Source organism: Pteropus medius, unplaced genomic scaffold, assembly GCF_902729225.1.
Source record: "Pteropus medius unplaced genomic scaffold, Ma_sr-lr_union100, whole genome shotgun sequence".
Taxonomy (NCBI): domain Eukaryota; kingdom Metazoa; phylum Chordata; class Mammalia; order Chiroptera; family Pteropodidae; genus Pteropus; species Pteropus medius.
In genome coordinates, this window is record NW_024349797.1 from 16421781 (window position 1) to 16445592 (window position 23812).

Sequence of the window (23812 nt, forward strand, 5' to 3'; positions counted from 1 at the left end):
AATACAAGTAATTTGATTGCTATTGACTGATTCAACTGCAACACTCATTCAGCACAGATCAAGCACATAGACCCAAAGTTACAAACAAGCTGAATTTGCAAGTCCTACAGTGAAGCAGTCTTTTGTTTTTGCCTATTAGAGACATGAATTAAGTCTCCATAGTGATATATTTCTTTTATGCTTTCACATAGCTACCTGAAAAAGTCTCTTTTTAAAACCAAATTGGATTTGATTGTGGATTTTACATGTCTTGTTCCTGGAATTTATTATCTAATGACACAGTGACTACCGTTGTGAACTCTTTGAAGTCAAGGAGAGTGTTTTATTTATTTTTTTATATTTCTGAACCCTACTACCCTGCTCAATTAAGGATTATTTCAGAATGAATGAATGAATGAATGAGTTGTTTTAAAAAGTCTGCTTATAATATGGTGAATCATGGGGTTCTAACATTTCAGAATTACTACTGATCGAAATTCTTAGCTAAATCTGATCATGTTAGAACCGAAATACACGTAGTAGTTTTTTCAGTGAAGATATTTATGAAATTTCACTTTGTAGACTTAACTTTCTAAAAAGCATTTATCTAGTGCAGGTTATGTAATGAATTTCTTACAGGAGAAAAGGCTTATTGGAAGGTGCCATCTTAAGGGGGAATTACTGTCGCAGTCCCTCTCTCCCTGTAGAGAGGAACACAGTTTGCAAGATAAGTGATCCTCCTTCATTTCGAAACTTGCCCGTTTCAAACGGATTATCTGGGACCTCTTTGTTGTTGTTGTTTTGCCTTTAAGCAAACACGTAATAATCATGTAAAGATGGCTGGATGCTGAAGCTGCGTCTACTCTGCCTATTTCCAGGTAAGCCTCTGTACGCCCAGTGAGAACACACCTACGGAAAGCTTGGCCAGGCTGGTGGCCATGGTGTTTCAGTGGTTTCACTCAACAGCATATATGATGGATGATGAAGTTGGAAGTTTGGTGGAAAAACTGAAGCCCCAGTTTGTCACCAAGTGGTTGAAGACAGTATGTGATGTGCGCTTCGATGTCATGGTCATGTGCCTTCTTCCCAAACCAATGGAATTTGCCAGGGTAAGTACAGGCCTGCAGCTGGGACCTGGTTGGAGAGGAGGACTTGGAGAGGAGCATTACCTTCGCCACCAGAGTGTCATCAGTGTCTTTAGAAGAGGAACATCTATCTCTCCATATTTTTTTTTGTCAGTACGGCTAAATGCGTTTAGTTTAGTAACTACATTTTAGGTGATGTCCTGCTTTGATATCGGTTTGGGATGGGGAAGAATGGCAAGATGGATGTGTGAGGTATCTTTAAGAATTTAAGGGGATATTCTTTCCAGACATTGCTGAATATTTTTATTAAGGAACAGGTTGCTAGAGCTCGGTCCTTTTCCGGTCTGCAGTCGTGGAATGGCTACCATGTGAGTAGGGGTGGTTTCTGTAGTTTCACATGAATCGTGGAGATGAATGGGAGAAATACCTGCCCTCCCACTTGGAATGCCAGAAAGGTTTAGGAACTGCCCAAATGCTCCTTTTTCTCTGGCGTATAGGACAAATTTCTCTGTGCTTATGTCTTTGTTTCTGCCTCACTGGATCATTGAGTCAGAGGTACAGCTGGGAAGCCCCTCTATCTCTTGACTGCAGTATAATTTATGTTTAACCCAGAATCGGTTTTTGGCAGCAATACGTGAAATTCTTTTCAAGGTATTTTCTGAGTTTTATTTTTGTTTGTGATATTTTTGGTTTGCTTTCGATGAGGTCTTAAGGCAGTTTTCAGTTTAAATAAGACATTTAAGGACGAAACAGAACACAGACCACCTAAAGGCATAGGTTTTATTAGATTTTCAAGACTCAGAGTGTTCTGAGCATTTATCAAAATATACTTCTTTCTTCTTTCTTCTTTCTTCATTGGTGCCACCTACTGACTCGCATTTGAATTGGATTTTTGCCTATTAGAAATTACCCATTTCCTGGCATGCTTTGACTGTGTTGATGTGTTTTCTTTTATTATTTCTTTCGAAATAGTAAAGGGCTGGCGTGATCTGATTCTAGAAGATAAGAAGAAATGATTCTGTTGGGAGAAAAACCTTTTCTCTTCTAACTTGGGGCCAGTGGTTGGGGACCTGCATATTAACTGGCAACAGATCTATTAACAAGAGAGAACGTTTATTTACACTCATGTGCAGGAGTACTCAGAGATGAGTAACTCCCTCAATATCCACAGATAAAAGGTTTTTATACCAAAGTTTATGGGGGTGGTGGTGGCTGAGGGAGTGGGGGAGTGTGGGGGTGCTGGCGAGTGCTTGAATGGGAAGATATGGAAAGTTCTTTTGGGTGTTGAGATGCTAACAGGCCTGGGCTATGTGTCCCCATGGCAGCTGAATTCACAGGAAACTCCCTTTGGAGTGGGTTAATGGAAGCCATATTTTCTGGAGGTTCTGCTTTAGTCAGATAAAGTAGTTTAGATAAGGTTTCTTCCTGCATCTTATTAAGCTCGAATGTTTCACTTTAAAATAATCTTTATACTGACCCTGGGGGTGTAAGTAGGTCTCCACATTTTTCCCATCTGTAACTTTCCTGGAAGTTTCACACGAAAAAAGAAGCTAGATTGATTGATTGCTGTGGAGAGAAGATTCAGGTGAGGAACCGCAAGGGGAGAGATCTATAAAGAAGAGAAAAAGCAGAGATTAGAACAAGGAAACAAAAAGAAAAACAAAGATTAATGGTTAGAGTAGACGATAAACCTAGTTTCTGAGTCCAGAGAGCGGCCAGTCAGGAAGATTTCTAGGTGATGTGTTCGAAACACCTTTAGATGACGGAATGAGAACATCCGTGTCACAGTCACGGTTATGGAGCAGAGCATGGAAGATGCAGGTGTTTGGCGAACTTCCTGAGTGGCCTAAACTGTTGCAGTAATAAGCCCTTTGTAGTTTATATCACGTGTCCTGCTTTGGCTTGCAGGGCTTTGGGACAAGACGACCTCGTCTCAATAAGTATCTGGGCAGTCAGGTTTCAGTTAGGAGGGTGGGAGGACATATTGATTACTGACAAAATGTGAAAGACAGCAGGATCCAGTTTACAAAGAGGGGACAAATAGCTGAAAGACAATGAACAGGACTGGAATCTGATAACATACAAGGGTGGGTTACAGTTTTCCATTGAAACATAAAATTTCTCTTTCAATCGCTCTAATTTTGATCAAAGATAATCAGAGTAAGATTACTCTTGTTCACAAAATAAGTCTAGCCTCATTAAATTTGGCCTGATTATTTATGTAGTGCAGCAAGAATGGTAACTGATCACAGGGCGTTTTAAGTTTGCTTTGCTGGAACTTTTATAAAGAGTCTCAGATTGGACTTTTAAAAGCTTCTCGAGGTTAGGATACTAAACCAAGAACTTGTCATCATTATTTAATCTGCATTATCTACAGACTTGAGTGAATTTCTCTTTTTTTGAGGTCCCCCAAATATTTCTAAAGTTCTTGGTCCTTCCAGGAAGTGACCTTTCTTACTTGTCTGTAGGTTAAGAACCCCAAAACCCAGGTACTAGGCTGGTTTTTCCAAGAGAGCTATATAGCATTGATATATGTTCAAATTTAGTTCCTTAAAACTTTCAACCCTCGTCATAGCGTCAACCTTAGTTCCTTAAAACTATCTGGTCACATCTGATTCTATGCACATCATTCTCAAATATGACATTCTAGTCAAAGCCTTGGTAATATAACCAATTTTCCCCATTATTCCCTGTTACAAGGAGAACAGATTCTTATTTAACTTGTACAAATAACTATATTGCCATGAAAATAAGAATATCCAAGAAAAGCTTCTGAATTCTAGAGGGGTCACGCAGGGAGAAAAAGACAAATGTTTCATTTTTAGTTACAAAGGCATAATCTACTAAATCGTGAGTTATAGATCACTTAAGAGAAACCTTGTATTCAGAAAATAGAACATTAAAGAACCAGCAATGTTCCAAACAAAAAACCCACAAAAATCATCATCTTTCTTTATCAGTTCATTTAGTCCCGTGTAAACTGCTTGATTTTAGGTTAGGAGTTTTTGGAACCCATCAGCTTCTTTACTAGAGTTCTGGGATCCTTACTCAGTCCAGTGATATGGTCTTGTCGAGGAAAGTACATCTAGTCTATAGAAAAATTCTGTAAGAGCTTATTTGAGACAAATTTTGAGGACATTCCCGGAAGCAAAATCTCAATGGTTTGAGGAAATGCTCTGGAGAAAGGCAGTTTTGCAGCTTATTTTATCTACTAGAATCAGAGGAGGGGACGTAAGGAGGGTCACATAAAACCCATGGGTGGTAGATTAAGGGAAGGGGAGAAAGCAAAGCAGAGAAATCTTTGAGATCGGATAAAAACAAAACAGAGAGATACTTCTTTTACATCGGTGGGTGCAGGATCGATAATAATGAACAGTTACAGCACATAGAGATTTTATGGAGGCGACAAGATAACGATGAGGGGTTCTGTGGTCTCGTGCTCTGGTGCTGTGCTTGTGCCTGCCAGGGGTCTGGAAAAGAAAATTACTCTGACATTTCAAAGGTTTGTTATCCTAGATGCACAAAGACAACAGACAAGGAATCACTTGAGGTTAAGATTGACCTTTATCAAGGAAGCTACAGGCCCAGAATGTGACTATCCACCATGATCTGCCTAATTAGGAATTTTAATGTTCGGGCTATCTTGTGTGGTTACTTTTGGTCACCAAGTTTTTAAGGCTTGCCATGCAGGGCTCTGCTGAGCTTGTGAGGTTTAAAATACAATCCCTTTTTTATTCCTCCTCAGTTACTTAAGCAATGTCATCAGAAGCCTGTACCCTGGATTACCTGTCATAGTCCTTTCCATGGGGCTCAGAGACAGTCCCCTCTGTTGAAGATGAAGCATTCTGACTAGTAGCTGATTGCAAGAGCTTTCAGGAGAACATCAGAATAAAAACGATAACTATCTGTGAATGATAAAAGGCTTAAAATGGCTACGATTAAAGATCTTATGAGAGAAACTGAAGTTATGACGATCATATTATGCTGTTATGTCTACTCTCGGGCAAAGCGTGAACAGAAAAGGCATTAAAAACTTTCTAGGAATTTCATATAATCCCTGAAATATTTCTATTAAAAACATTTATTTATGCAAATCTGAGCTACGGAAGGTTAAACATCTCTTTTTATTTGACAATGTTTTTCATTCTATTCAACATATCGAATAAACCTAATTAGTTTAACATCTCTTTTAACTAGATGAGAACAAATCCCTTGAGATTTTTTCAGAGACCCTCTCAGAAATCTTAAAGTCAGTTTGAGATCAGGATTTTATTTAGGATTTGACTTTGGGGAGGCAAAATATCAAAAGTTGTCAAAAATGTCTAAAGGTCTGAGCACTTGATTAACCAGAATCACAGCTCACTGTGAAATAATACTTAGTTATCCACTTAGCCAAAATGACAATAAAAATTTCAAAAGTAAATATAGGATGTAACATGATTATTAAAAAATTAGCTTTTTTGACCTTGAGAACACTCAGTTATCTTATATAATTAAGGATATGATAAAGAAAACGTAAAGCACAGGAAATTCTGATAAGACACAATCTTTATTTCCTAGATACATTACTGAAAAGGTAAAGAAAAACCTTTTGCAATCTCTTTTTAAGAAGAGATCAATCACCCAGAAAACTCTGTCCTTTTAGAGGGAGAAAACTAAACTTTAGTTTTGTGTTGGAACACTGTTGATAGTAGAACTCCTTTTAAAAAGCTTATAATAAACCATTCAATCTCAGCCAGTCTGACCACACAAGGTAAGACCTCCCCCTTTCCTACCCCTTCCATTCTTTACAACTTTCTATTTCCATTCAAGTTTTTATCCTTCACTTTCCTCTTTCTCATTCTGAAAAGCCTGTTCATACAATCTTGACACTTACTTTAGGACAGAATTATTCTTTCTCTCCTTAACAAAAACACATCTCACACTCCTTGAATAATTTGCATACAGAGTTTTTTCCTTTACCGTTATTATTTCTGGTAGTTTCATTTGGTTATAATTTCAACACTTAGTAATCTCTGTTTTTCAGAGAAAAACTAGAAGGTAGACAATTGTGAATTGCCTGTCACATCCCAGCATTTTGTGCCATATCAGCCAATTTTATGAATATACCATCTCATAACTTCTAGACTTATAGCCTTCTATAGTAAATCTCCCAATGTGGCAAAAGAACATATTTATTAACAGATCCAAGTATCTTTAGTCTCTGTAAAAATAAGAAGCCAAAAATAAGATAAACTTATATTCAGTAATTAATGTTTCAGTTTTATCTTATTTAGAAACAATCTAGATCTTCAACAAATATCTGTTGTTTAACTTAACTTAGTAGAACTTTAATTTCAAGTTAACAAAAATATTTTGAAAACTACTTCTAAGCAGACATATTATATTATTATTGAAATATAGTGTCAGAATAATAATATAATTTGGTTAAAATGAATTCTCTGAGTTTTATAATCTTAAACATGTAGTATTAGCTTATTTGACTAGTAAATCCACATAGAATAAAAATGTATGCTCATATCATACTTTGTGCTGTTAACTCATGTCAGTGAAAGAATGTGTAGCCTAAAAGTCTTATAGGAGTTTATTTAAGCCAAACAGACACAATTGCCAGAAAGTAAAATCTCAGTGGATTGGGAAAATGCTCCAGAGAATGGCAGTTTTGCAGCTTATTTTATTTAATTTTTAAATTCTTTAATTAATTTTTATTTTTTTATTTTTTTTCAGTTACGGTTGATATTCAATATTATATTAGTTTCAGATGTACAGCATAGTGGTTAGACATTTATATAATTTATGAAATGATCTCTCCAATAAGTCTAGTACCCACCTGACACCATACATAGTTATTATAATATTATTAACTATATTCTCTATGCTGTACTTTACATCCCCATGACTATTTCTTAACTACCAGTGTGCACTTCTTCATCCCTTCTCCTTTTTCACTCAGTCCCCTGACCCTCCCCCTCCATCTAGCAGCCATCAGTTTGTTCTCTGTATCTATGAGTCTGTTTCTGTTTTGTCTGTTCATTTATTTTGTTCTTTAGATTTCACATATAAGTGAAATCATATGGTATTTGTCTTTCTCTGTCTTGTAGCTTATTTTATACATTAGAATCAAAGGAGGAGACAGAATGGGGGTTACATGAATTCCATTGGTGGTAGATAAAGGGGGCTAGAGAATACAAAGCGGGGAAATCTCTGGGGTTGGATAAAAAGCAAAGCAGAGAGTCACATACCTTTTTTTACGTTGGTGGGTATGGGATAGTTAACATTTACAGTACATGGAAATGGTATGTGGGCAACAGGATAACGATGTGTTCTCGAGCCCCGGCACTGGTGGTCGTGCCTTTCAGGAGTCTGGAAAAGAAAATTACTTTGATGGTTCAAAGGTATGTTGTCTTAGATGCACAAGACAGTGGAGAATTTCAAAGGTAAAGATTGACCTTTGTCAAGGAAGCTGCAGGCTTAGGATATAACTATCCACTGTGACATGCTTTTAGTTAGGAATTTTTATGTTCAAACCATCCCAAGGGGTTACTTTTGGTCTTTGAGTTTGTGAGGCCCCTTTTGCGGGCTTCCTCTGAACTTGCAAGGTTCAGTATGGCCATTGGCAATTTAGTATTTCCACAGGGATATGTGTTCCAATATGTGACTTAAAACCAATAGGCCTTAATGTGGCTTAACCGTAAATTACGTAGCCAAAGGGGCCTGAGCGATAGTACCTTCCATGATCTCATCATTATCAGTGTTACTGTTCGTGGTCCATGTAACAACAACAATCCCAGAAATATAGTCACTTTCTGAAAATAATTAGTCAGTTACCTAGGATTTTGGCCAATATGATACCAAATAGATGTTTGAGCTTTAAAGAGAATTGATTTGATTGTTTTGAATAATGTGGAGTTCTGGGTATAGAAATTAAACATTTAAAATTAGATTCATTTAAAATAAGATGGTGTCCCAGAAATCTTCTGTTACATGGGAAAGATTCGGGACCAGTCAACTCTTTGTTACTTTGATATGTATAATAAGAATATAGAACATTTATCTAGAATCAGAATAGAAACAGAAACTAAATATGTGCTTTTTTCTGCACATATTTAAAAATTAATATGCTATTTTAATTAGTAGAAAATAACAGCATTTTTTATTCACGATTGAACCAGCCTTTGAGCATTCTTAGGAAAAATATTGTGGGAGTATATTCAGCATAGGGAAATAGAGCACTCTGTGCCACTTTATTTTCATAATGAACAATCTTCAATATGTGGGAGTTGGGAGCAAGTATCCCCGAATTGTGCCCTCCTGGCATGCGGATTATTTCGAACTGAAATCAATTAAAGCCCAACAAACTCAAGAAGAGTTTTTTACTTCCCCTTTTTCTTAAAGAGTTCAGATAGAAAAATCTGCTTTAGGAAGAGAGTCTTGGCATAATCACCTTAAGGATTTATAACCTAGCATTAGATGGGAAGACCCCCAAGCATGTTAGCCTAAATAGTCCCCTTTGTGTCCCACTGTTTCTGAGTTGCCCAGCAAGAATTTTCCTGCCGTGTGTGTTCTGCTCTTCCTCAACTACCTGTAGATCACCTATTCTCACTTGTGAAATATAATATCCCTTCTCTTCTTTTCTCCTTTGTCCAAATATCATATATACCCAGTGTTGCCTCATTGTCTTTGGAATTTTCATGCTTATTTGAATTCTCCATGCACACGTATTAAAATCCTAATTTTCTCCTGTTCATCTGCTGTATGTATGAATAATTTAACCAGCCCAAAGAACTAAAGGTTAAGGAGACCATCTCCCTGGCCCTGACAAATACAGAGTGTATAGCAGTAGAAATCTGTGTTCCTCTGAAGCACACATATAACTGCACATATTTGGAATGGATTTGTCAGACTTTAGAAATAAGAATGCTCCAATAGTATGCTCATCCTGTTAGGAATACATCTTTGGAATTTTAATTCATGCGTCATTTGGAAAGTCTGCCTTGGAATACTTCAAATTCAATCTGTGATTTATATTTGGACCTATTTATAACTATGGTTTCTTTTTTGTAACTAATGGATCCTCATGGTTTTTAAATTCTTACAGATCTCACTCTGAAAATACTTGGTTCAGGTTGCAGTTATAATGGATTGTGGTCTTTCTCTGTACCCTTTTCCTTTAGGAAGTTCTTGAATATAATTGTAACAAGTGCATTTTGTTCTTTTCTCCTGTGGCTGTGGAACTGCCATCAGGTTGGTGGATACTGGGATAAGTCCTGCAGCACCGTGACTCAGTTGAAAGAAGGTCTCAACCGAATCCTCTGCCTGATCCCCTATAATGTGATCAATCAGTCTGTTTGGGAGTGTATCATGCCGGAATGGCTGGAAGCCATCAGGACGGAAGTTCCAGATAACCAGTTAAAAGAATTCAGGGAAGTATTAAGGTGGGTAAGTAGTTTAACGAAGTCACCGTAATTATAATAAGCATGTACTGTGGACCAGGCACTGTGCTAAGCATTTTATGTAAGCTCATTTACTTTTTAATAGCCCTATAGAGAAATTTCAAGGCCCCAAATGAAATAGTTGCTATGAATTGTACTAAGATGATTTGGAATTGTTCGGAAAAGATTTTGTTCTTGTGGAATAATAAATAGATACACCATGTTGTTTGCTTATTTTTGAACATAATTATGATTTGGATAAAATGAAAAAAGTGCAAATGGAAATGTTTTTAGCTATTGGGAATCAACTCTCATTCCTTAGAAATTCAGTTCCTTCTGTTAAGCCTAATATGAGTATGAATATGAATACTAATGTTATTAACAACCTCATAAATTACTTATGAGATATCTGTTCCAATGACATAAACATGCTAATAACAGTTCGGACATAGACTAATCTAAAGTGTTTGGCTCCCCAAACAACATGTAGCTAGAAATGCAACAGTAGATCCTAATACATGCCCATTGGTCATTTACTTTTGTTGCTCTGCTTTCCAGCAAAATGTTTGACATTGAGCTCTGTCCTCTACCTTTTTCAATGGAAGAGATGTTTGGCTTTATCAGTTGTCGGTTCACAGGATACCCTTCCTCTGTCCAGGAACAAGCTTTACTGTGGCTTCATGTAAGTAGATGATACTTTTGATCGTTTTGGGCAGTAGTTCCTGACCTGTGAACTTTAGGTGCCCGGGTAGAAGGGCAGGGAGTTCCTGCAGAATTCATAAATCCATATGTTTGCTGAGGACTATCCGTAGACAAATAACTCATAAGCATAGATAACTACATTTCAAATATAAGTAGCTATAGTTGTGAGTTATTAATAAAAGACAACTTTATGCAATACTATTATTGAGTTCATAGTAGCTTTTGGTCCTTGTGTATCTTTCCATCAAGAGATACTAAAAGTAGAATAGCTGTCTTGTGGGGTTCTAATAAATCTTTTGATATTTTAAATATGTTCCTTTACTTGGGAAGGTTGAGAGCTACTGATTTAAGGAATAGTTCATGATGTTCACTCAGCCTGGAATGAATCGCTTTCCTGTCTCCATTAAAATTCAACTAAAAAATGATCTCATCTATGAAATTTTCTGCTACTTCACACCCCCATCTTCCCATCAGAATTTATTACTCCTTTCCTTAGTATTCTTACAGGTTCTTGTGTAAATTCTATTTCTGTCTAATATTATAGTTTATTTTTGTCTCTTCTGATTATTAATGCCTTAAGGGCAGGGACGAGGTCTTTTTCATTTTTGAATTTATAACGCCCTTCATCCTTTCTTCACAGCATCTGGCACATGCTTTGAATTTATTTTTCTTTTATTTTTCTTTTTAAATGAAGAAATGATTTAAATTTCCCCTTCAATGTTTAGATTAGTAGAAAATTCTACTAATTTCTCCTTCAATTTTTAGATTAGTTATGGGTGCAGATACATTTCTGTTCCATGAAAGTATGTGATCCCAAAAGCTTTTCAAATTGTGCAGATGCCTTTCTGGGTCCTAAATGCCAGAACAATGTTTTTCACAATTGACAAAAAGTAAAGAGACTATTTTTTTTAAGTCACCTTGGGAACCTAGAATTTTAACTTTTCATCTCCAGTTCTATCTCAATAAGATAATTTCTCATTTTAGTAAAGTCGGTTCTTCCATAGATTGTTAGATGTTGTTACTCAGTTACACACTCTTTGACCTGTGCCACCTGGGGGTGAGCAGACAGGTCTGTAAACCTCTGTCTCCAACGTGGCTAGAACAATTGCAGTTTATATATTTTATGGACTGGGCTTCGACACAGTTTTGAAGACAGGGTACTACAGTCGAAGGAGGTTTTAAGCCATTGGTCTAACCATTCGGGAAACAGAGTGAACAGTATAGTGATTGGAGTAGATTCATTTATTAATTAACTGTGGAAACATTTATAGAGCATCTTTGTGCCAGTCACTGTAATAGATATTGGTGTACAAAAGGGACAAGAAATGGTTCTTTTCTTATATTTCCTTTTTTCAAGGAGCTCACAGTGGGAGAGATAGTATCAAATAATAAAACATAGTGCTAAGTAATGATTACTCTAATAAAAATATGTACAAATTCTAAGAATGCAGAGAAGAGGGATGATGGTCAATTCTGTTTGAAGGAAAGATGCATCTCTTTACAGAAAATTCATTATAGATAAGGTAACTTGATTTTGGCAGAAGGATCCCTGAGCTTGCACTAGAGAGTAAGATGGAGTGGGGCATTCAGACGAGAGGAGGGACAGACTGGAGGGATAGTGCTCACAGATTCTACCAGCCCAGGAGAAGGTGATAGGCTAAGGCACTAGCAGTGGTGTAGAAGGGAGGGGACAGCATCAAGAGGTACTTTGAAGTTTTAACAGAAAGAACATACTGATTTATTGGATGAGGGGAATGGAGAAAAGGGAAGGTTCAGTGATAATGCTGATTTTCTTAGTACAAAAAATTGAGGATGACTGTGCTGACTGAATATGTGGAAAGTTAAATGTCCTTATGTTCAATAACTTTGGAAAAAAATGCTAAATGTGTGTTTGTTTGTTTTTTTTGAATTTTAAAGTTTATATTTGGGGGGGGAATATATGCCTTTTTTCCCCAGGTATTATCGGAATTAGACATCATGGTTCCACTTCAACTGTTAATAAGTATGTTTTCTGATGGAGTTAATTCTGTCAAAGAACTGGCAAATCAAAGAAAATCAAGAGTCAATGAACTGGCAGGGAACCTTGCGGCTCGAAGGGTAATTATTGCCACAACTATTTTTGTCTTATTAAGATTTTGTCAATTATATTGGGCCTAAAAATAGCATCATAGTAAATGTCTCTGAAAATGCTTTTTTCATCCCATCTCACTCTGGAACCTTCTAAGCACATTAAATAACAGAAAATATTAAGGTGTGTTTGGTGTAGTCTGTAATCAGTGTGTTTGAGTTTTCATTTTCCTCTGAATTGTTCTCCTACACACACCTATTAGCTATCTCTCATCTTTGATGAAAAAGATTTTTCTTTCTTCCTTTCTGTCTTTTTTTTGGGGGAGAGAGAGGGGGAGCATTTCTCTTGGCAAGTAAGAATTCTTTACCAGCTACTGGGGAGATCACTGCTTCACTTTGAGGATGAGGAGTTTGGATTTTTTTTCCTGTTACGTTTTGGGAAAATGTGTTCAACTGGTGGTGACTATGAGTGATGCTGTCACTGTGAACCAACTGAGCCCATTTTATTGATCCCTTTGTACTTCTGTGGATGAGAAACGTCAATATAGTCTGGTCCAAAGTGTATGAAAACTTTTGGAAATTTTGATAATTTTTCTATAGGAGACCTGGTAGAGTTTCTATTGATATACTGACATTCCCAGACCATGATGAATTCTGGAGTGGTTGACCGTCTTCTGAGGGTAGGCAGGGACTGTTCTCAACTCTCTCCTTGTCAAGCTTTTCTGTTACATTTTTCCCACAGGCCCCCAGCCATTCTACCTGTTATCTAGGGGTTAGAAAATATAACACAGTCATGGGATCCTAGCTTGTATTCAGTGCTTAAAAACAATATCTGCCTCATAGAAACCAACTGCCCAACATTTATATTTTGTTTCTTCTGTAACCTTTAATATTATATTAACTTTGTTAGTACTTCATCCTGTGCACTGTATTGACAATTAACAATATCACAGAATCGTGTGAAACAGTTGGGGAAGAATTCGGTATCCTCATTTTACAGCTACTTAATCTGAGGCTCAGTTAACTGAAGGCATTTGCCATAGATAACACTATCAATATCCAGGTATTCTGCTTTTTAATGGGATACTCTTCTTTGTTATTTTAACTATGGTGTTCAAGGAGCTTTCTGGTTATTAAGGATATCTTTAAGAGAGAAAATACCATTTGAGAGTGATGTACAGGTATGTCAGTCACGGTCCTGCTGTAGAATTATCCCAGATGGTTTAAATGAAGAGACTTTCATGGAGACAGTGCCTACAGAGTTATGGGAAAGGTTAAGGGAACAATAAAAGATGATGAGCCTCCTAGAGACCAGCAGCAGTTCAGTAGGAAGCCATTATTCTCCCAGGGCTGAAGGAAAAAGGGGAAGAGTTCCTGGAGCCTATTGGGAACTAAAATTTTAAAGAAGCGCTGTCTAAAGTCACTGTATGGTGATGGAGAGACTGCCAGAGGTGTAGCATCAAGGTAGGCAGGGGGTGGGGAGAAAGAGGTCTACCTCTCTCTCCTCCAGCTTCAGATCTTTGGCTGGTGCCTCCCCTTGACTGGACATAACTGGAAACCAGCCAGCAGAAGAGAAGAGACTCAGTCTTTGGCACCCTTGGGCGTAGAACAGGGCAGAGCAGTGCAGTGACGGCCTGGGTAGGGTGTGTGGGTTGGCAAATGGACAGTAACCAGTAAGACAGGTTTGACATGTTGTTTTCCCTTGATAGTTTAATAATCATAATACCCAGAAGCCATTTCCTTTAACCAGTCATGTCAATCCGACATTCTGTGCTTATGATTCTAAAACTGATTTTGCAATGTTTTACTTTCATAAGTTCTCATTTTTCAGGTTATGGTTTTAGGTAGATGTAGACAATTTAGTTTAATTGGAAATGTTTGATGGGATGAAACATATAGTGACAAAGATAGCTGCCTTTGTTCTTTAGGGTGCTGATGATTTTTTATTCGCCTGACAATTAGTCAGAAAGTTTGGATTATTTTATTTCTTACTTTTATATTTTGAGAAGATCCATGGTATTTATTGGCTAAGAAAGGAAATCGGTGTGACGGCCGGAAATATCTTCCCAAATATATGATACAGCAATTTGAGCCTCTGCTTCACTCATGTGTATTAATGTTCTTTCTTCTAGGTGAGTGTTGCCTCTGATCCTGGTCGACGAGTACAGCACAATATGCTGAGTCCATTTCATAGTCCTTTTCAGAGTCCATTTCGGAGTCCTATGCGTAGTCCATTTCGTAGCCCTTTCAAGAATTTTGGACACCCAGGAGGAAGGACTATTGACTTTGATTGTGAAGATGATGAAATGAATCTGAATTGTTTCATCCTCATGTTTGATCTTCTCCTGAAGCAGGTAGCTGAAGCATGAGCTTCCTTTAGTTCAAAGGTCAAGGATGAGGAAAGCACTGCAAAATGATTTTTTTTCTATGTTGGGCATCTTCACACTTACTGAAATGATGTAGCGTCACTCAAGACATTTATCTGCAATGATGTTGATGTATGGGAATGATATGAATTTTAGAAACATCCTGGCATCATTAGAATTGATTCTGTTGAACGAATTTGGTGAACAAACTGACTAATGCTATTGTTGGGAAGAGCAAGGTATAATTCTGTAATGATTTTAATATATTTTATAAATTGATGTTTGAAGGTAATTTTTAAAGAGAAGTCCAAAAAGCTTTGATCAGGAGAACATTTCTTCGTAACTTTTTATTTCGAAATAATTTCAGATTTGGAGAAAAATTTAAAGAATAGTACAAAGATTTCCTGAGAACTTCTCCCCAAATTCTTCAGATGTTAACATTTGCCCCATTTATTTCTCATGCACTCTCTCAATATGTATGTATATATATGAATTGCAAAACTTTTTAAATGAACCATTTGAGAGTAAGTTGCAAGTAGAATGTCCCTTTATCCTTAAAACTTCAGAGCGTATTTTCTTATATAACCAAGTACCGTTATCAGACCAGGAAATTGATATCGTTATAATACTATATCTAAAGTACAGAAATGATTCATTTTTAAAATCAATGTCGTAATCCTATTTATAGCAAAAGAAAAAATTGTTTTTGATTGAAGTCCCAATTCAGCAGCATTTACTGCAATTATTTCTCCCGCCTCATTAGTCTTCTAAATCTAGCACAGTTCTTCAGTCTTTCTCTTTTACCTTTCATGTTCTTATATTTTTTAAAGAATAGTCCAATTGTTTTGTAGAATGCCCTTCAATTTGAGTCTTATGTTTTCTTATGAATTAGTTTGGGTTAAGCATGTTTGGCAGTAAATATCACAGATGTGATGTCATACAAGAAGCACATGTGTCATACAAGAGGCACATGACATTATAATGTCTCCTTACTGGTGGTGATAACCTGGTCAAGATGATTTCTGCCAGTTTCTCTACTACAAAGTCACTATTTTCCCCTTTGTAATAAATAAATATCTTTCAGAGACATACCTTAAGAGTATGAGATTTTCTGTTTCTCTTCATCTTTCATCTACTAGGTTAGCATCCATAGATGTTTCATGCCTGAAACAATTATCACTATGATGGTTACCAAATGATAATTTTCTAATTCCATCATTTCTTTTAATTTATTAGCGGCAATTTCCTCTTCCCTCTCATTTATATATTTATTCGTTTATCTGCTTATACCCACATATACTCATGAATTCTTATTTTATTCAGCGAGTTAAAATCTGTTCTCTGATTATTTGTTTTGATGATCATATTGTTCCATATTTGGCCAGTGGGAGTCTTTTCAAGCTGGCTCTTGTCTTCTTTTGACATGTTCCCATTATTCTTTGAACATTAATTTCTGGCTTGACAAGACGTTCCAGACTCATTTTATGTTTTCCTAGCCCTAACCGTGAAATCAGCCATTTCCCCAAGCATCTCGGTTCCTTTTAATGGATAATGGTATTTAGAGATCAAAGTCTGGACACTAGGTGAGGAGCAGCATTTTATAAATGTGTGAAATCTCACAGGGTGATAAGCTTAAAAAACAACCTTCTTTAAATGTCTTGCATGATTTAAAAAATAATTCCCATTACTTTGTCTTGTGTTTATATTCTTTTTAGAAGAATCTATGGAAATCAACGTATATTCATCATCTATGTCTTATCATCTTTGAATAATTTAATATTGCTGTCAGTTAATGAAAATTATCCCCAATTAGCGTGTCAATGGAATAGTGAACAAAAGGACCAAACTCCTTCTTTTTTTTTTTTTTTTTTGGCCCTTTTTTGGTGTCTTTCAGATGGAGTTACAAGATGATGGGATAACGATGGGTTTAGAGCACAGCTTATCAAAGGACATTATTTCCATTATAAACAATGTCTTCCAAGCCCCCTGGGGGGGCTCCCACACCTGCCAGAAGGACGAAAAAGCAATTGAGTGTAACTTATGTCAGTCTAGTATTCTCTGCTATCAGCTTGCCTGTGAACTCCTGGAGCGGCTGGCTCCTAAAGAAGAAAGCCGGCTGGTGGTAAGCAGTTGAAGAAATGGGATGGCCCCTGTTTAACAGTAGCAGAGACGGCAGTAGCTGGTGTAATGGGGTCTTTCTCCAGGATTATCTTATGCTCCATGCTGAGTTATACGTGAGATTTTGTTAAAAGAAAGTTTTCCTGTTTCTTTCACCAACTCAGGCTCCTGAAAGGGAATATGAGATGGAGCTACATTCAGTAGAATTCTTGAGTTAGAATTCTTGAGTCCTGAGCTATGGTTGTTTGTAGCATATCCATTCATGCAATTTTCATAAATACAAAGCGTTACTGGTAATCTTGAAATAACTTTTATCACAAAGTTTAGAGAACAGTGAATACTATAAAATATACATATCAAATATTGAGTAAGTAGCTTGGATGTGAACATTGAGAATTCCTAATTAACTTTAGTTAGTAAAATCCATTAATTTTATCGACAGCCAATAAAATCTTTATTTCATGTTGGGCTTTCTAAGAAAATTGTTTAAATAAGGAACGGCTAATATATGACATTTATTAACTGCTTTGTATGATAGTTATTTCCTGTTTAGCATATTTTCCGTCTAAGTCACACATATCACTAAAATACCTTCATACTGTCATAGGTATATGAACCTGAATTTTTTGAGCCAGTGGTTGCCATCTTCTCTTATCCATCCTTTCCCCTAATGCTTGTCTAGATAGAAAATGACTTTAAAAAATGTGTTTTTGTGGTATAGCAAACATGCAGTAAAGTGTTTCTTCAGTTTTTGAATATCTTTCAGCCCACTTAACTCGTTAGGCCTACCTGTGGCAAAATAACATTTTTCGTAGTATGGTCTTTTCAGCGTTGTTGTGACTGGGTACTTACTATAAAACAGTAATAGATAATATGAAAACAAATTAAAATCAAGAAGCTTAGAACCTCATCAGGAAGATGTTTAAGTAAATGAAAAACTGTAAGACAGAGTGATGACCTTTATGAGAGAGGTGTGAATAGGTAGCTATGGGTGTACAGAGAAGGGACAAGAACTCTAGCTTAGAGGTGTCATAGGGATCCGGAAGGGCTTTCCGGAGGAGAAGTTTCCTGAGCTTATGTTCGAAGGAGGAGTGGAGTCGATGAAATGGAGGCGGTAGAAGGGAAGAACTTTCGAGATCTAGAAAACTCTCTGGTTTAAATAGTATAGAGGGAAGGAGAGAATGATATACTCGGGAAACTGCAAGTCGTTTAGTGTAGTGAGAACAGTGAGGATGATGGGAACGCAGTGAAGGCTGAGTGGAGAAATATAGACTCAGTGTTATATTCTCATTTATTAAGGGCTCTGCCAAACTGAGAAGTATGGATTTTTGTCTTGGCGACAATTAGGGAATCCTGAAGAATTTAATCAGGGTGGTGATACAATACAATGAATTTGAGAAATTCATCCTGTCAGTGGAGGAGAGAGATTGGAGGATTTGGACACTGGGGACAGGAATCTAATCAGAAGGTTAATGTGGTCACTCAGGGAAGAAAATAGGGAGGCCTGAACCAGGGCAATGGCGGCGAGGAGGAGAAGGAGTCGGCGTGACAGATCGTTAGGACAGAGAAGCAACAGCACTTGTTTAGTTGGTGTTTAGGGAAATGCCGAGGACAAATCTGTATTTCCTGTCTTTGGAGATGAAAATGTTGCCGTGTAAGTAGGATCACATAATTGTCCTTTTCGCGACTGGCTTATTTCACTTTGCATAAAATCCTAGAGCTTCATCCATCTTATAGCATGTGTCAGAATTTTCTTCCCTTTTAAGGCTCAATAATATTGCATTGCACACATCTACTGTGTTTTGTCTGTTTATCTATTGGCGGACACTTGTGTTGCCATACCTAGCTCTCGTTAATTCACAAGTTATAGCAATTTCTTACAGCTAAAAATTTGACTTCTCTAGATAACTAGTATTTGCATCTTAAAATATTGCTGTGAACACCTTATTATTCCCTGCTAATTAAGTGGTTATTGAACAAAATATGCATGGATTGAAATCACTTGGTGAGTAGGACCTGATCACAAGGATTAAAGCAGAGATGGGAAAGCAGGCCCGGGAAGATTTATCAATGTTTTTGAGGTTTTTCCATATTTATTTAAAGGGAATGAAAATGTTTCTTTAATAGCTATTTAAATTTCCCTTAATCATATGGAAATAAGCTGAAGTCCATTCTCAGGCAGGTGTCTCTGCCATCCGGGGCTCAGCGCAGGGTTGGGACCCAGCCGGCACTCAATCGATCTTCATGGCAGAATGTTCTTTATATCCCCAAAGGGCTGCTCATCTAGCTGCTTGCTGTATTTGTTTCAGGAGCCCACAGACAGCCTTGAGGATAGCCTCCTTTCTTCCAGACCAGAGTTTATTATAGGCCCTGAAGGTGAGGAGGAGGAGAATCCAGCAACCAAGCACGGGGAGAACCCAGGCAATCGCACGGAGCCCTCAGGACATGCTGGTAGGTGAACTTGGCCTGACACGGGGAGCGGTGTGCACGTCCTGGTCTGCACGGGCCTGACATTCAGGACCCTGGTTCCTGAGGTTACTGTTGCCTTACCCAGATTCAGGCTTGCTTCCTCAGTGTAGAGTTGTACAAATGAACCATTTCTCCCCGGATTATGAAGTGAACAGATCTAGAATGCGCTTCTAGTGGAACAGAGGTCACTGAGCACCTTTCTGGCATCCGGAGCTTGTAATCAACTAAAACCCACTTGTTAGTGTAGAAAACACCACCTTCCTACGGTGTATTGTGTTCTCTGTGGAGAACTAGCTGGGAACCAAGGTGGATGGCAGAAGTGGAGCGTGCTGATACTCTCGACAGCCGCTCAGGGCATTTGGCCGAAGCAAAGTATTTTGAGATAGAGGCGGTGGAACTTGAGCTCGTGCAGCTTCTCTGCCCCAGGGGCATGAGCGGGTTCTCTGGCCAGGCTCACTGTGTATAGCTGTGCAATTTGTGCTCTTAGGCCGGTGGGCTTGGCTCAGAGCTAGGAGGAAGCGTGGCCTCTTTCTAGTTTGCTTAAAAGGCTCTGTATGTGAGAACTGGGGGCAGCAGGATGGCAGGCAGGCCCAGAATCATGCTCCAGCTCCTCACACACTGAAAGAGTTTTGAGAATTTAGGATGTGAGCTTACATGCCTGTGGGAAAGCCTGATCTCTAGATCTGCACTGTGGCACTCTGGGAATTTGGAGCAAATCTGAGTAGCTTTTTCTCTTTCTGCTCCACTATCCCGAACTAGTAGAACAGCTGGCCCAAGGGAGGTCCACCTGCAGAACCAAAGTTTGGGAAGCAAACTTTCCATCATTCCCTTGGCGAACAGCATAAGTGACTTTTGTGTGGGGTTCATTGTAGGTTCTGGGGGGTCTTATTCAGACCAAAGTAACTACATCATTACTACAAAATGCTTGATCGTGACTAACTGCTTCTGTGTGGATTATATAAATGATTAGCTGTGTATGAATATCTCGGCTCACATTATTTAGAACTGTTGAAACTTAGAATTTGCAGGAACACTCAAGATGACCTACTTCATTTGTGTACTTGGAGTCGTACAGACGCTGTGTTGTTTTCTTTGGACCTTCCTTAGTTAGGGAGGCATTTGGTGGGAAGACATGGGTAGATGATAAAGACTCAGGCTGCCCACCCTGCTTCACCCAGACTGCTCTGATTTGCTCTGTTTCCTACTTTGGAGTTCTAAGTGAGATTTTCTTTGAACAAACTATTCCATAGAAAAGAAGTTTGAAACCTGCTGACCTAGTTCAGCCTTCTCACTTTGCAGATGAGGAAAATACATCCCAGATGAGTTAAACAACTTGCCTGTGGTCATATAGCTCATATTATTTGTTCCTCATTCATGCCTTATGCTTATCATGCTGCCAAATGGTAATGGAGCATCTGGATCGTCTAAGGAGTTGAAACACAAACAAAATGAATGAGCTCTGCCTTCTTGCCCATTCTGGGGATATGTGGAGTGGGGGTCTGGGAACTGAAAATCCAAATATTGTGTAGGCAGTTAGTGGCAGGGTTGAGGCGAGAACCTGGGTCTCCTGCTTTACTTAGAATTGATTATACTGCTGAGGCCCAGGCCCAGGCTGCATTAATGGCTAAAGGAAGCGAGGATTTCACTGATGATCCAGTAACCTGTGCTCTTCATATGTTTTAAACCTAAGATGGCACAGAAATCAATTCATTGCCATTTTTATTTATATGCAATGTTTTATTTGAACGATGGTTAAAGTTTAGCAATTTCTTTTTATAGATTACTCTGTTCGTTGCTTAGTTGTTATAAACTTGAGTCATTTAATCATTTGCTTTATTCCTCAGTCCCAAACATGACTTTAGGCTCTATCACAGATTCTGGTCCATTTTCCTGCTTTTCCTCTCTGCTGTCTTGTAAGATACAGCTATAAATTATCTCCTCAGGAAGGTCTCCATTAATTTTCTTCCAAGACCAGCGTTCCCCGCCGTTCAGTGCCCCATCCTTCTTCTGCTTTGTGGGCCTTCAGGCAATGGTCTCGAGCTCATCTGTCACAGAACATATGCGTGCTCTGTTGACACATGTTCAGTGATTTTCCCTTCCTGTTTCTGCAAATTGTGGCCCGGAGCCTGTTTCTCTAGCAGTCAGATATGCCCTCCACTAAATACCTTTAACAATTTCACACTAGACAAAATAGAGTCAAGTGCTGATAACACGTATGAAAACATGTTAGAGTAGAAATTCCCCTGTAAACTATTAAATGTATATATGCTGAGAGGGTTTGACTCCCTTCGTCCCTGATTCTAGGACTTGCCAAAATTTATTAATGGTGATTTGAAAACATTTTACACTAGTTTCCACATCTGGTTAACTTGTGAACTCTTTTTTTTCTAGAATGCCATATGTATAATATACTGCCATCCCCCGCCATAGCGGCAGTGGTTTTAGAGATCTTCACAAGCAAATAAAACCATGAGTAGTTGTTCTGATTTGAATATACTCGACTGCTACAAAAGTGCTTCCTTTTTGTATGAGTCTGTGGAATAAATCCCTTCTTAGGTGCCTGCACAGCTTGAATATCTCTCGTTAGCCCCTGCTTATTTCCTTTTCTGTTAGGAAGGCATACCTACCTAGCTAGGCCCACGGCTCCTTTAGGTAGCAGCAGAATGAGCGGCCCACAGGGGCATAGGGCTGGGCTGAGGTCACTTCAGGGAGTCCAAGACACGATAGGCTGGCTTGCACGGTGGGAAATGCAAGCTGCACGGTGGGAAATGCAAGCCGAGAATCTTACATCTCAAAGGTTTCCTGCCCTTTCATCATAGAAGGGATATGTGCTAACTTGGAGAGCAAATAAAAACATTATACACTTTTAAAATGCATATATTCTATATCTATTTTTACTCCTCTTGGTTTTGTGATCTGGATCAGTTCCTGAATGGTGGGGGAAAGGAGTTATGCTCACCTTTGTGTAATTGTTTCTTCACAGCAGTAAAGAACGATACCGAAAGAAAGTTTTGCTACCAACAGCTTCCGGTAACTTTGAGACTAATATACACCATTTTCCAGGTATATTTTTTGGAATATTTGAATTTTTGGTTTGGTAGCATTGCTATTTTTAGATAACTCAGTAACCATGTGGTTCTTTGCATAGGAAATGGCTAAGTTTGAAGAGCCAGACATTCTTTTTAATATGCTCAATTGCCTGAAGATTCTCTGCCTACATGGAGAGTGTTTGTACATCGCTAGAAAAGATCATCCTCAATTTTTAGCCTACATTCAGGATCATATGTTGATTGCGAGGTATGTTTTTCTTTGTTTGTTTATATGTTAGGCTTTAGCTGTGAAAATTAGTTAGAATAAGACTTACCTACTCATTTGGGTTATTTTTCTTAGTCAGGACGTTTTAATTACCTATAGGAACTACTTTTATTTCTTTAATTTACTATAATTATTAAGTACGTTAATGGTAATTTTCTTTGCTAGATACTGTAGAAATAGAAAAAGATAAAATAAGGTTATGTTATGCCTTTCAGTTGTTAGATGGCTTAAGAATATAGCATACCCTAGAAAAATGTCAGCGGGTACTAAGTCAATATTTACCTAGTATAACTGAGAGAGAACTTACTTGATTTCTTACTTGAAATAGAACTGCTAATGACATCTAAACTCTCTCTGACAAAGTAGTTTTTGTCTGACAAGGTATTTTTTTAAAGACTGCCTAAGCACTTTGAGAAAAATAATAAAAAACTGCCTTGGATTTACATACTGTTTTTCTTCCCGAGAACCTTAAAATAACTGTTACAGTTTTCCTGGAAACAAGTCAGAAAAATATTATCCTCATTTTTATATGTAAGGGAATGAGGTGATAAAAAAGGAGAAAGATCGTTTCAGATTAACTTGGTGACAAAACCAAGTTGAGGCTCTATCTGTCTTTTACTCACTTTGTTCATTTATTTATTCATTCATTCAGATAATATCACTGAAGGCTTACTATGTACACTATTATTCTAGGCGCTTTGGAAATTTGCAATCTAGTTTGGAAGAGGGTGAATACTATGTATACAGAAGGTGACCACGTCATTTACCATTGAAATTGGTCTACTTTTGAGAGTGAAGAAGGGATGATTTTCATAATAACCTCAAAACAATGAATATAAAGTGGACTAAGTTCTCAGATAAACTAAGATACGTGGTCACTTTATATACATAAGTCACTGTCTAATCCCAAGGATGTGTGATGGATGACTGTTTCGTATAGTTCAGAAGTGGGAGAGGTCATGTCTGGGCGATCGGAGAAGAGCTCTGGAGCAGACACCATTTGGATGAGTGTTGCGGTAAGGATAGAGTTTTGACAGGTAGATATTTGAGATAACCAGGCCATTTTGTAGAAAGTGGGAATGTCAAGAGTAAACAGGTGGCAGAGTTAGAAAGAAGGGACAAGGAATGAGCAGGGCATCTTTAGGTGATACCAAGGTTTTATTTTTTGCTGCATGGTGTGGTTTTTGGGGAGTAATGGAAAATGAGGCTGGAGAAGTAGTTTGGGACCCAAATGTGAAGGACCTTGAAGATAGGGACCTTATTTAATGATGTTTGGAGA

At 37.9% G+C, this 23812-nt stretch overlaps 1 protein-coding gene across 1 annotated transcript in view; it reads left to right on the forward strand.

The window, feature by feature from the left end:
• Window positions 1-23812, forward strand: part of UNC79 (unc-79 subunit of NALCN channel complex) — a 214070-nt gene that overhangs the window by 97376 nt on the left and 92882 nt on the right. Inside the window, exons 14-22 of the mRNA XM_039884084.1 lie at window positions 858-1088; window positions 9309-9499; window positions 10055-10178; window positions 12155-12295; window positions 14398-14619; window positions 16526-16753; window positions 19059-19200; window positions 22202-22281; window positions 22367-22515. Coding sequence (XP_039740018.1) covers window positions 858-1088; window positions 9309-9499; window positions 10055-10178; window positions 12155-12295; window positions 14398-14619; window positions 16526-16753; window positions 19059-19200; window positions 22202-22281; window positions 22367-22515 — 1508 coding nt within the window. The remainder of the gene's footprint in view (window positions 1-857; window positions 1089-9308; window positions 9500-10054; window positions 10179-12154; window positions 12296-14397; window positions 14620-16525; window positions 16754-19058; window positions 19201-22201; window positions 22282-22366; window positions 22516-23812) is intronic.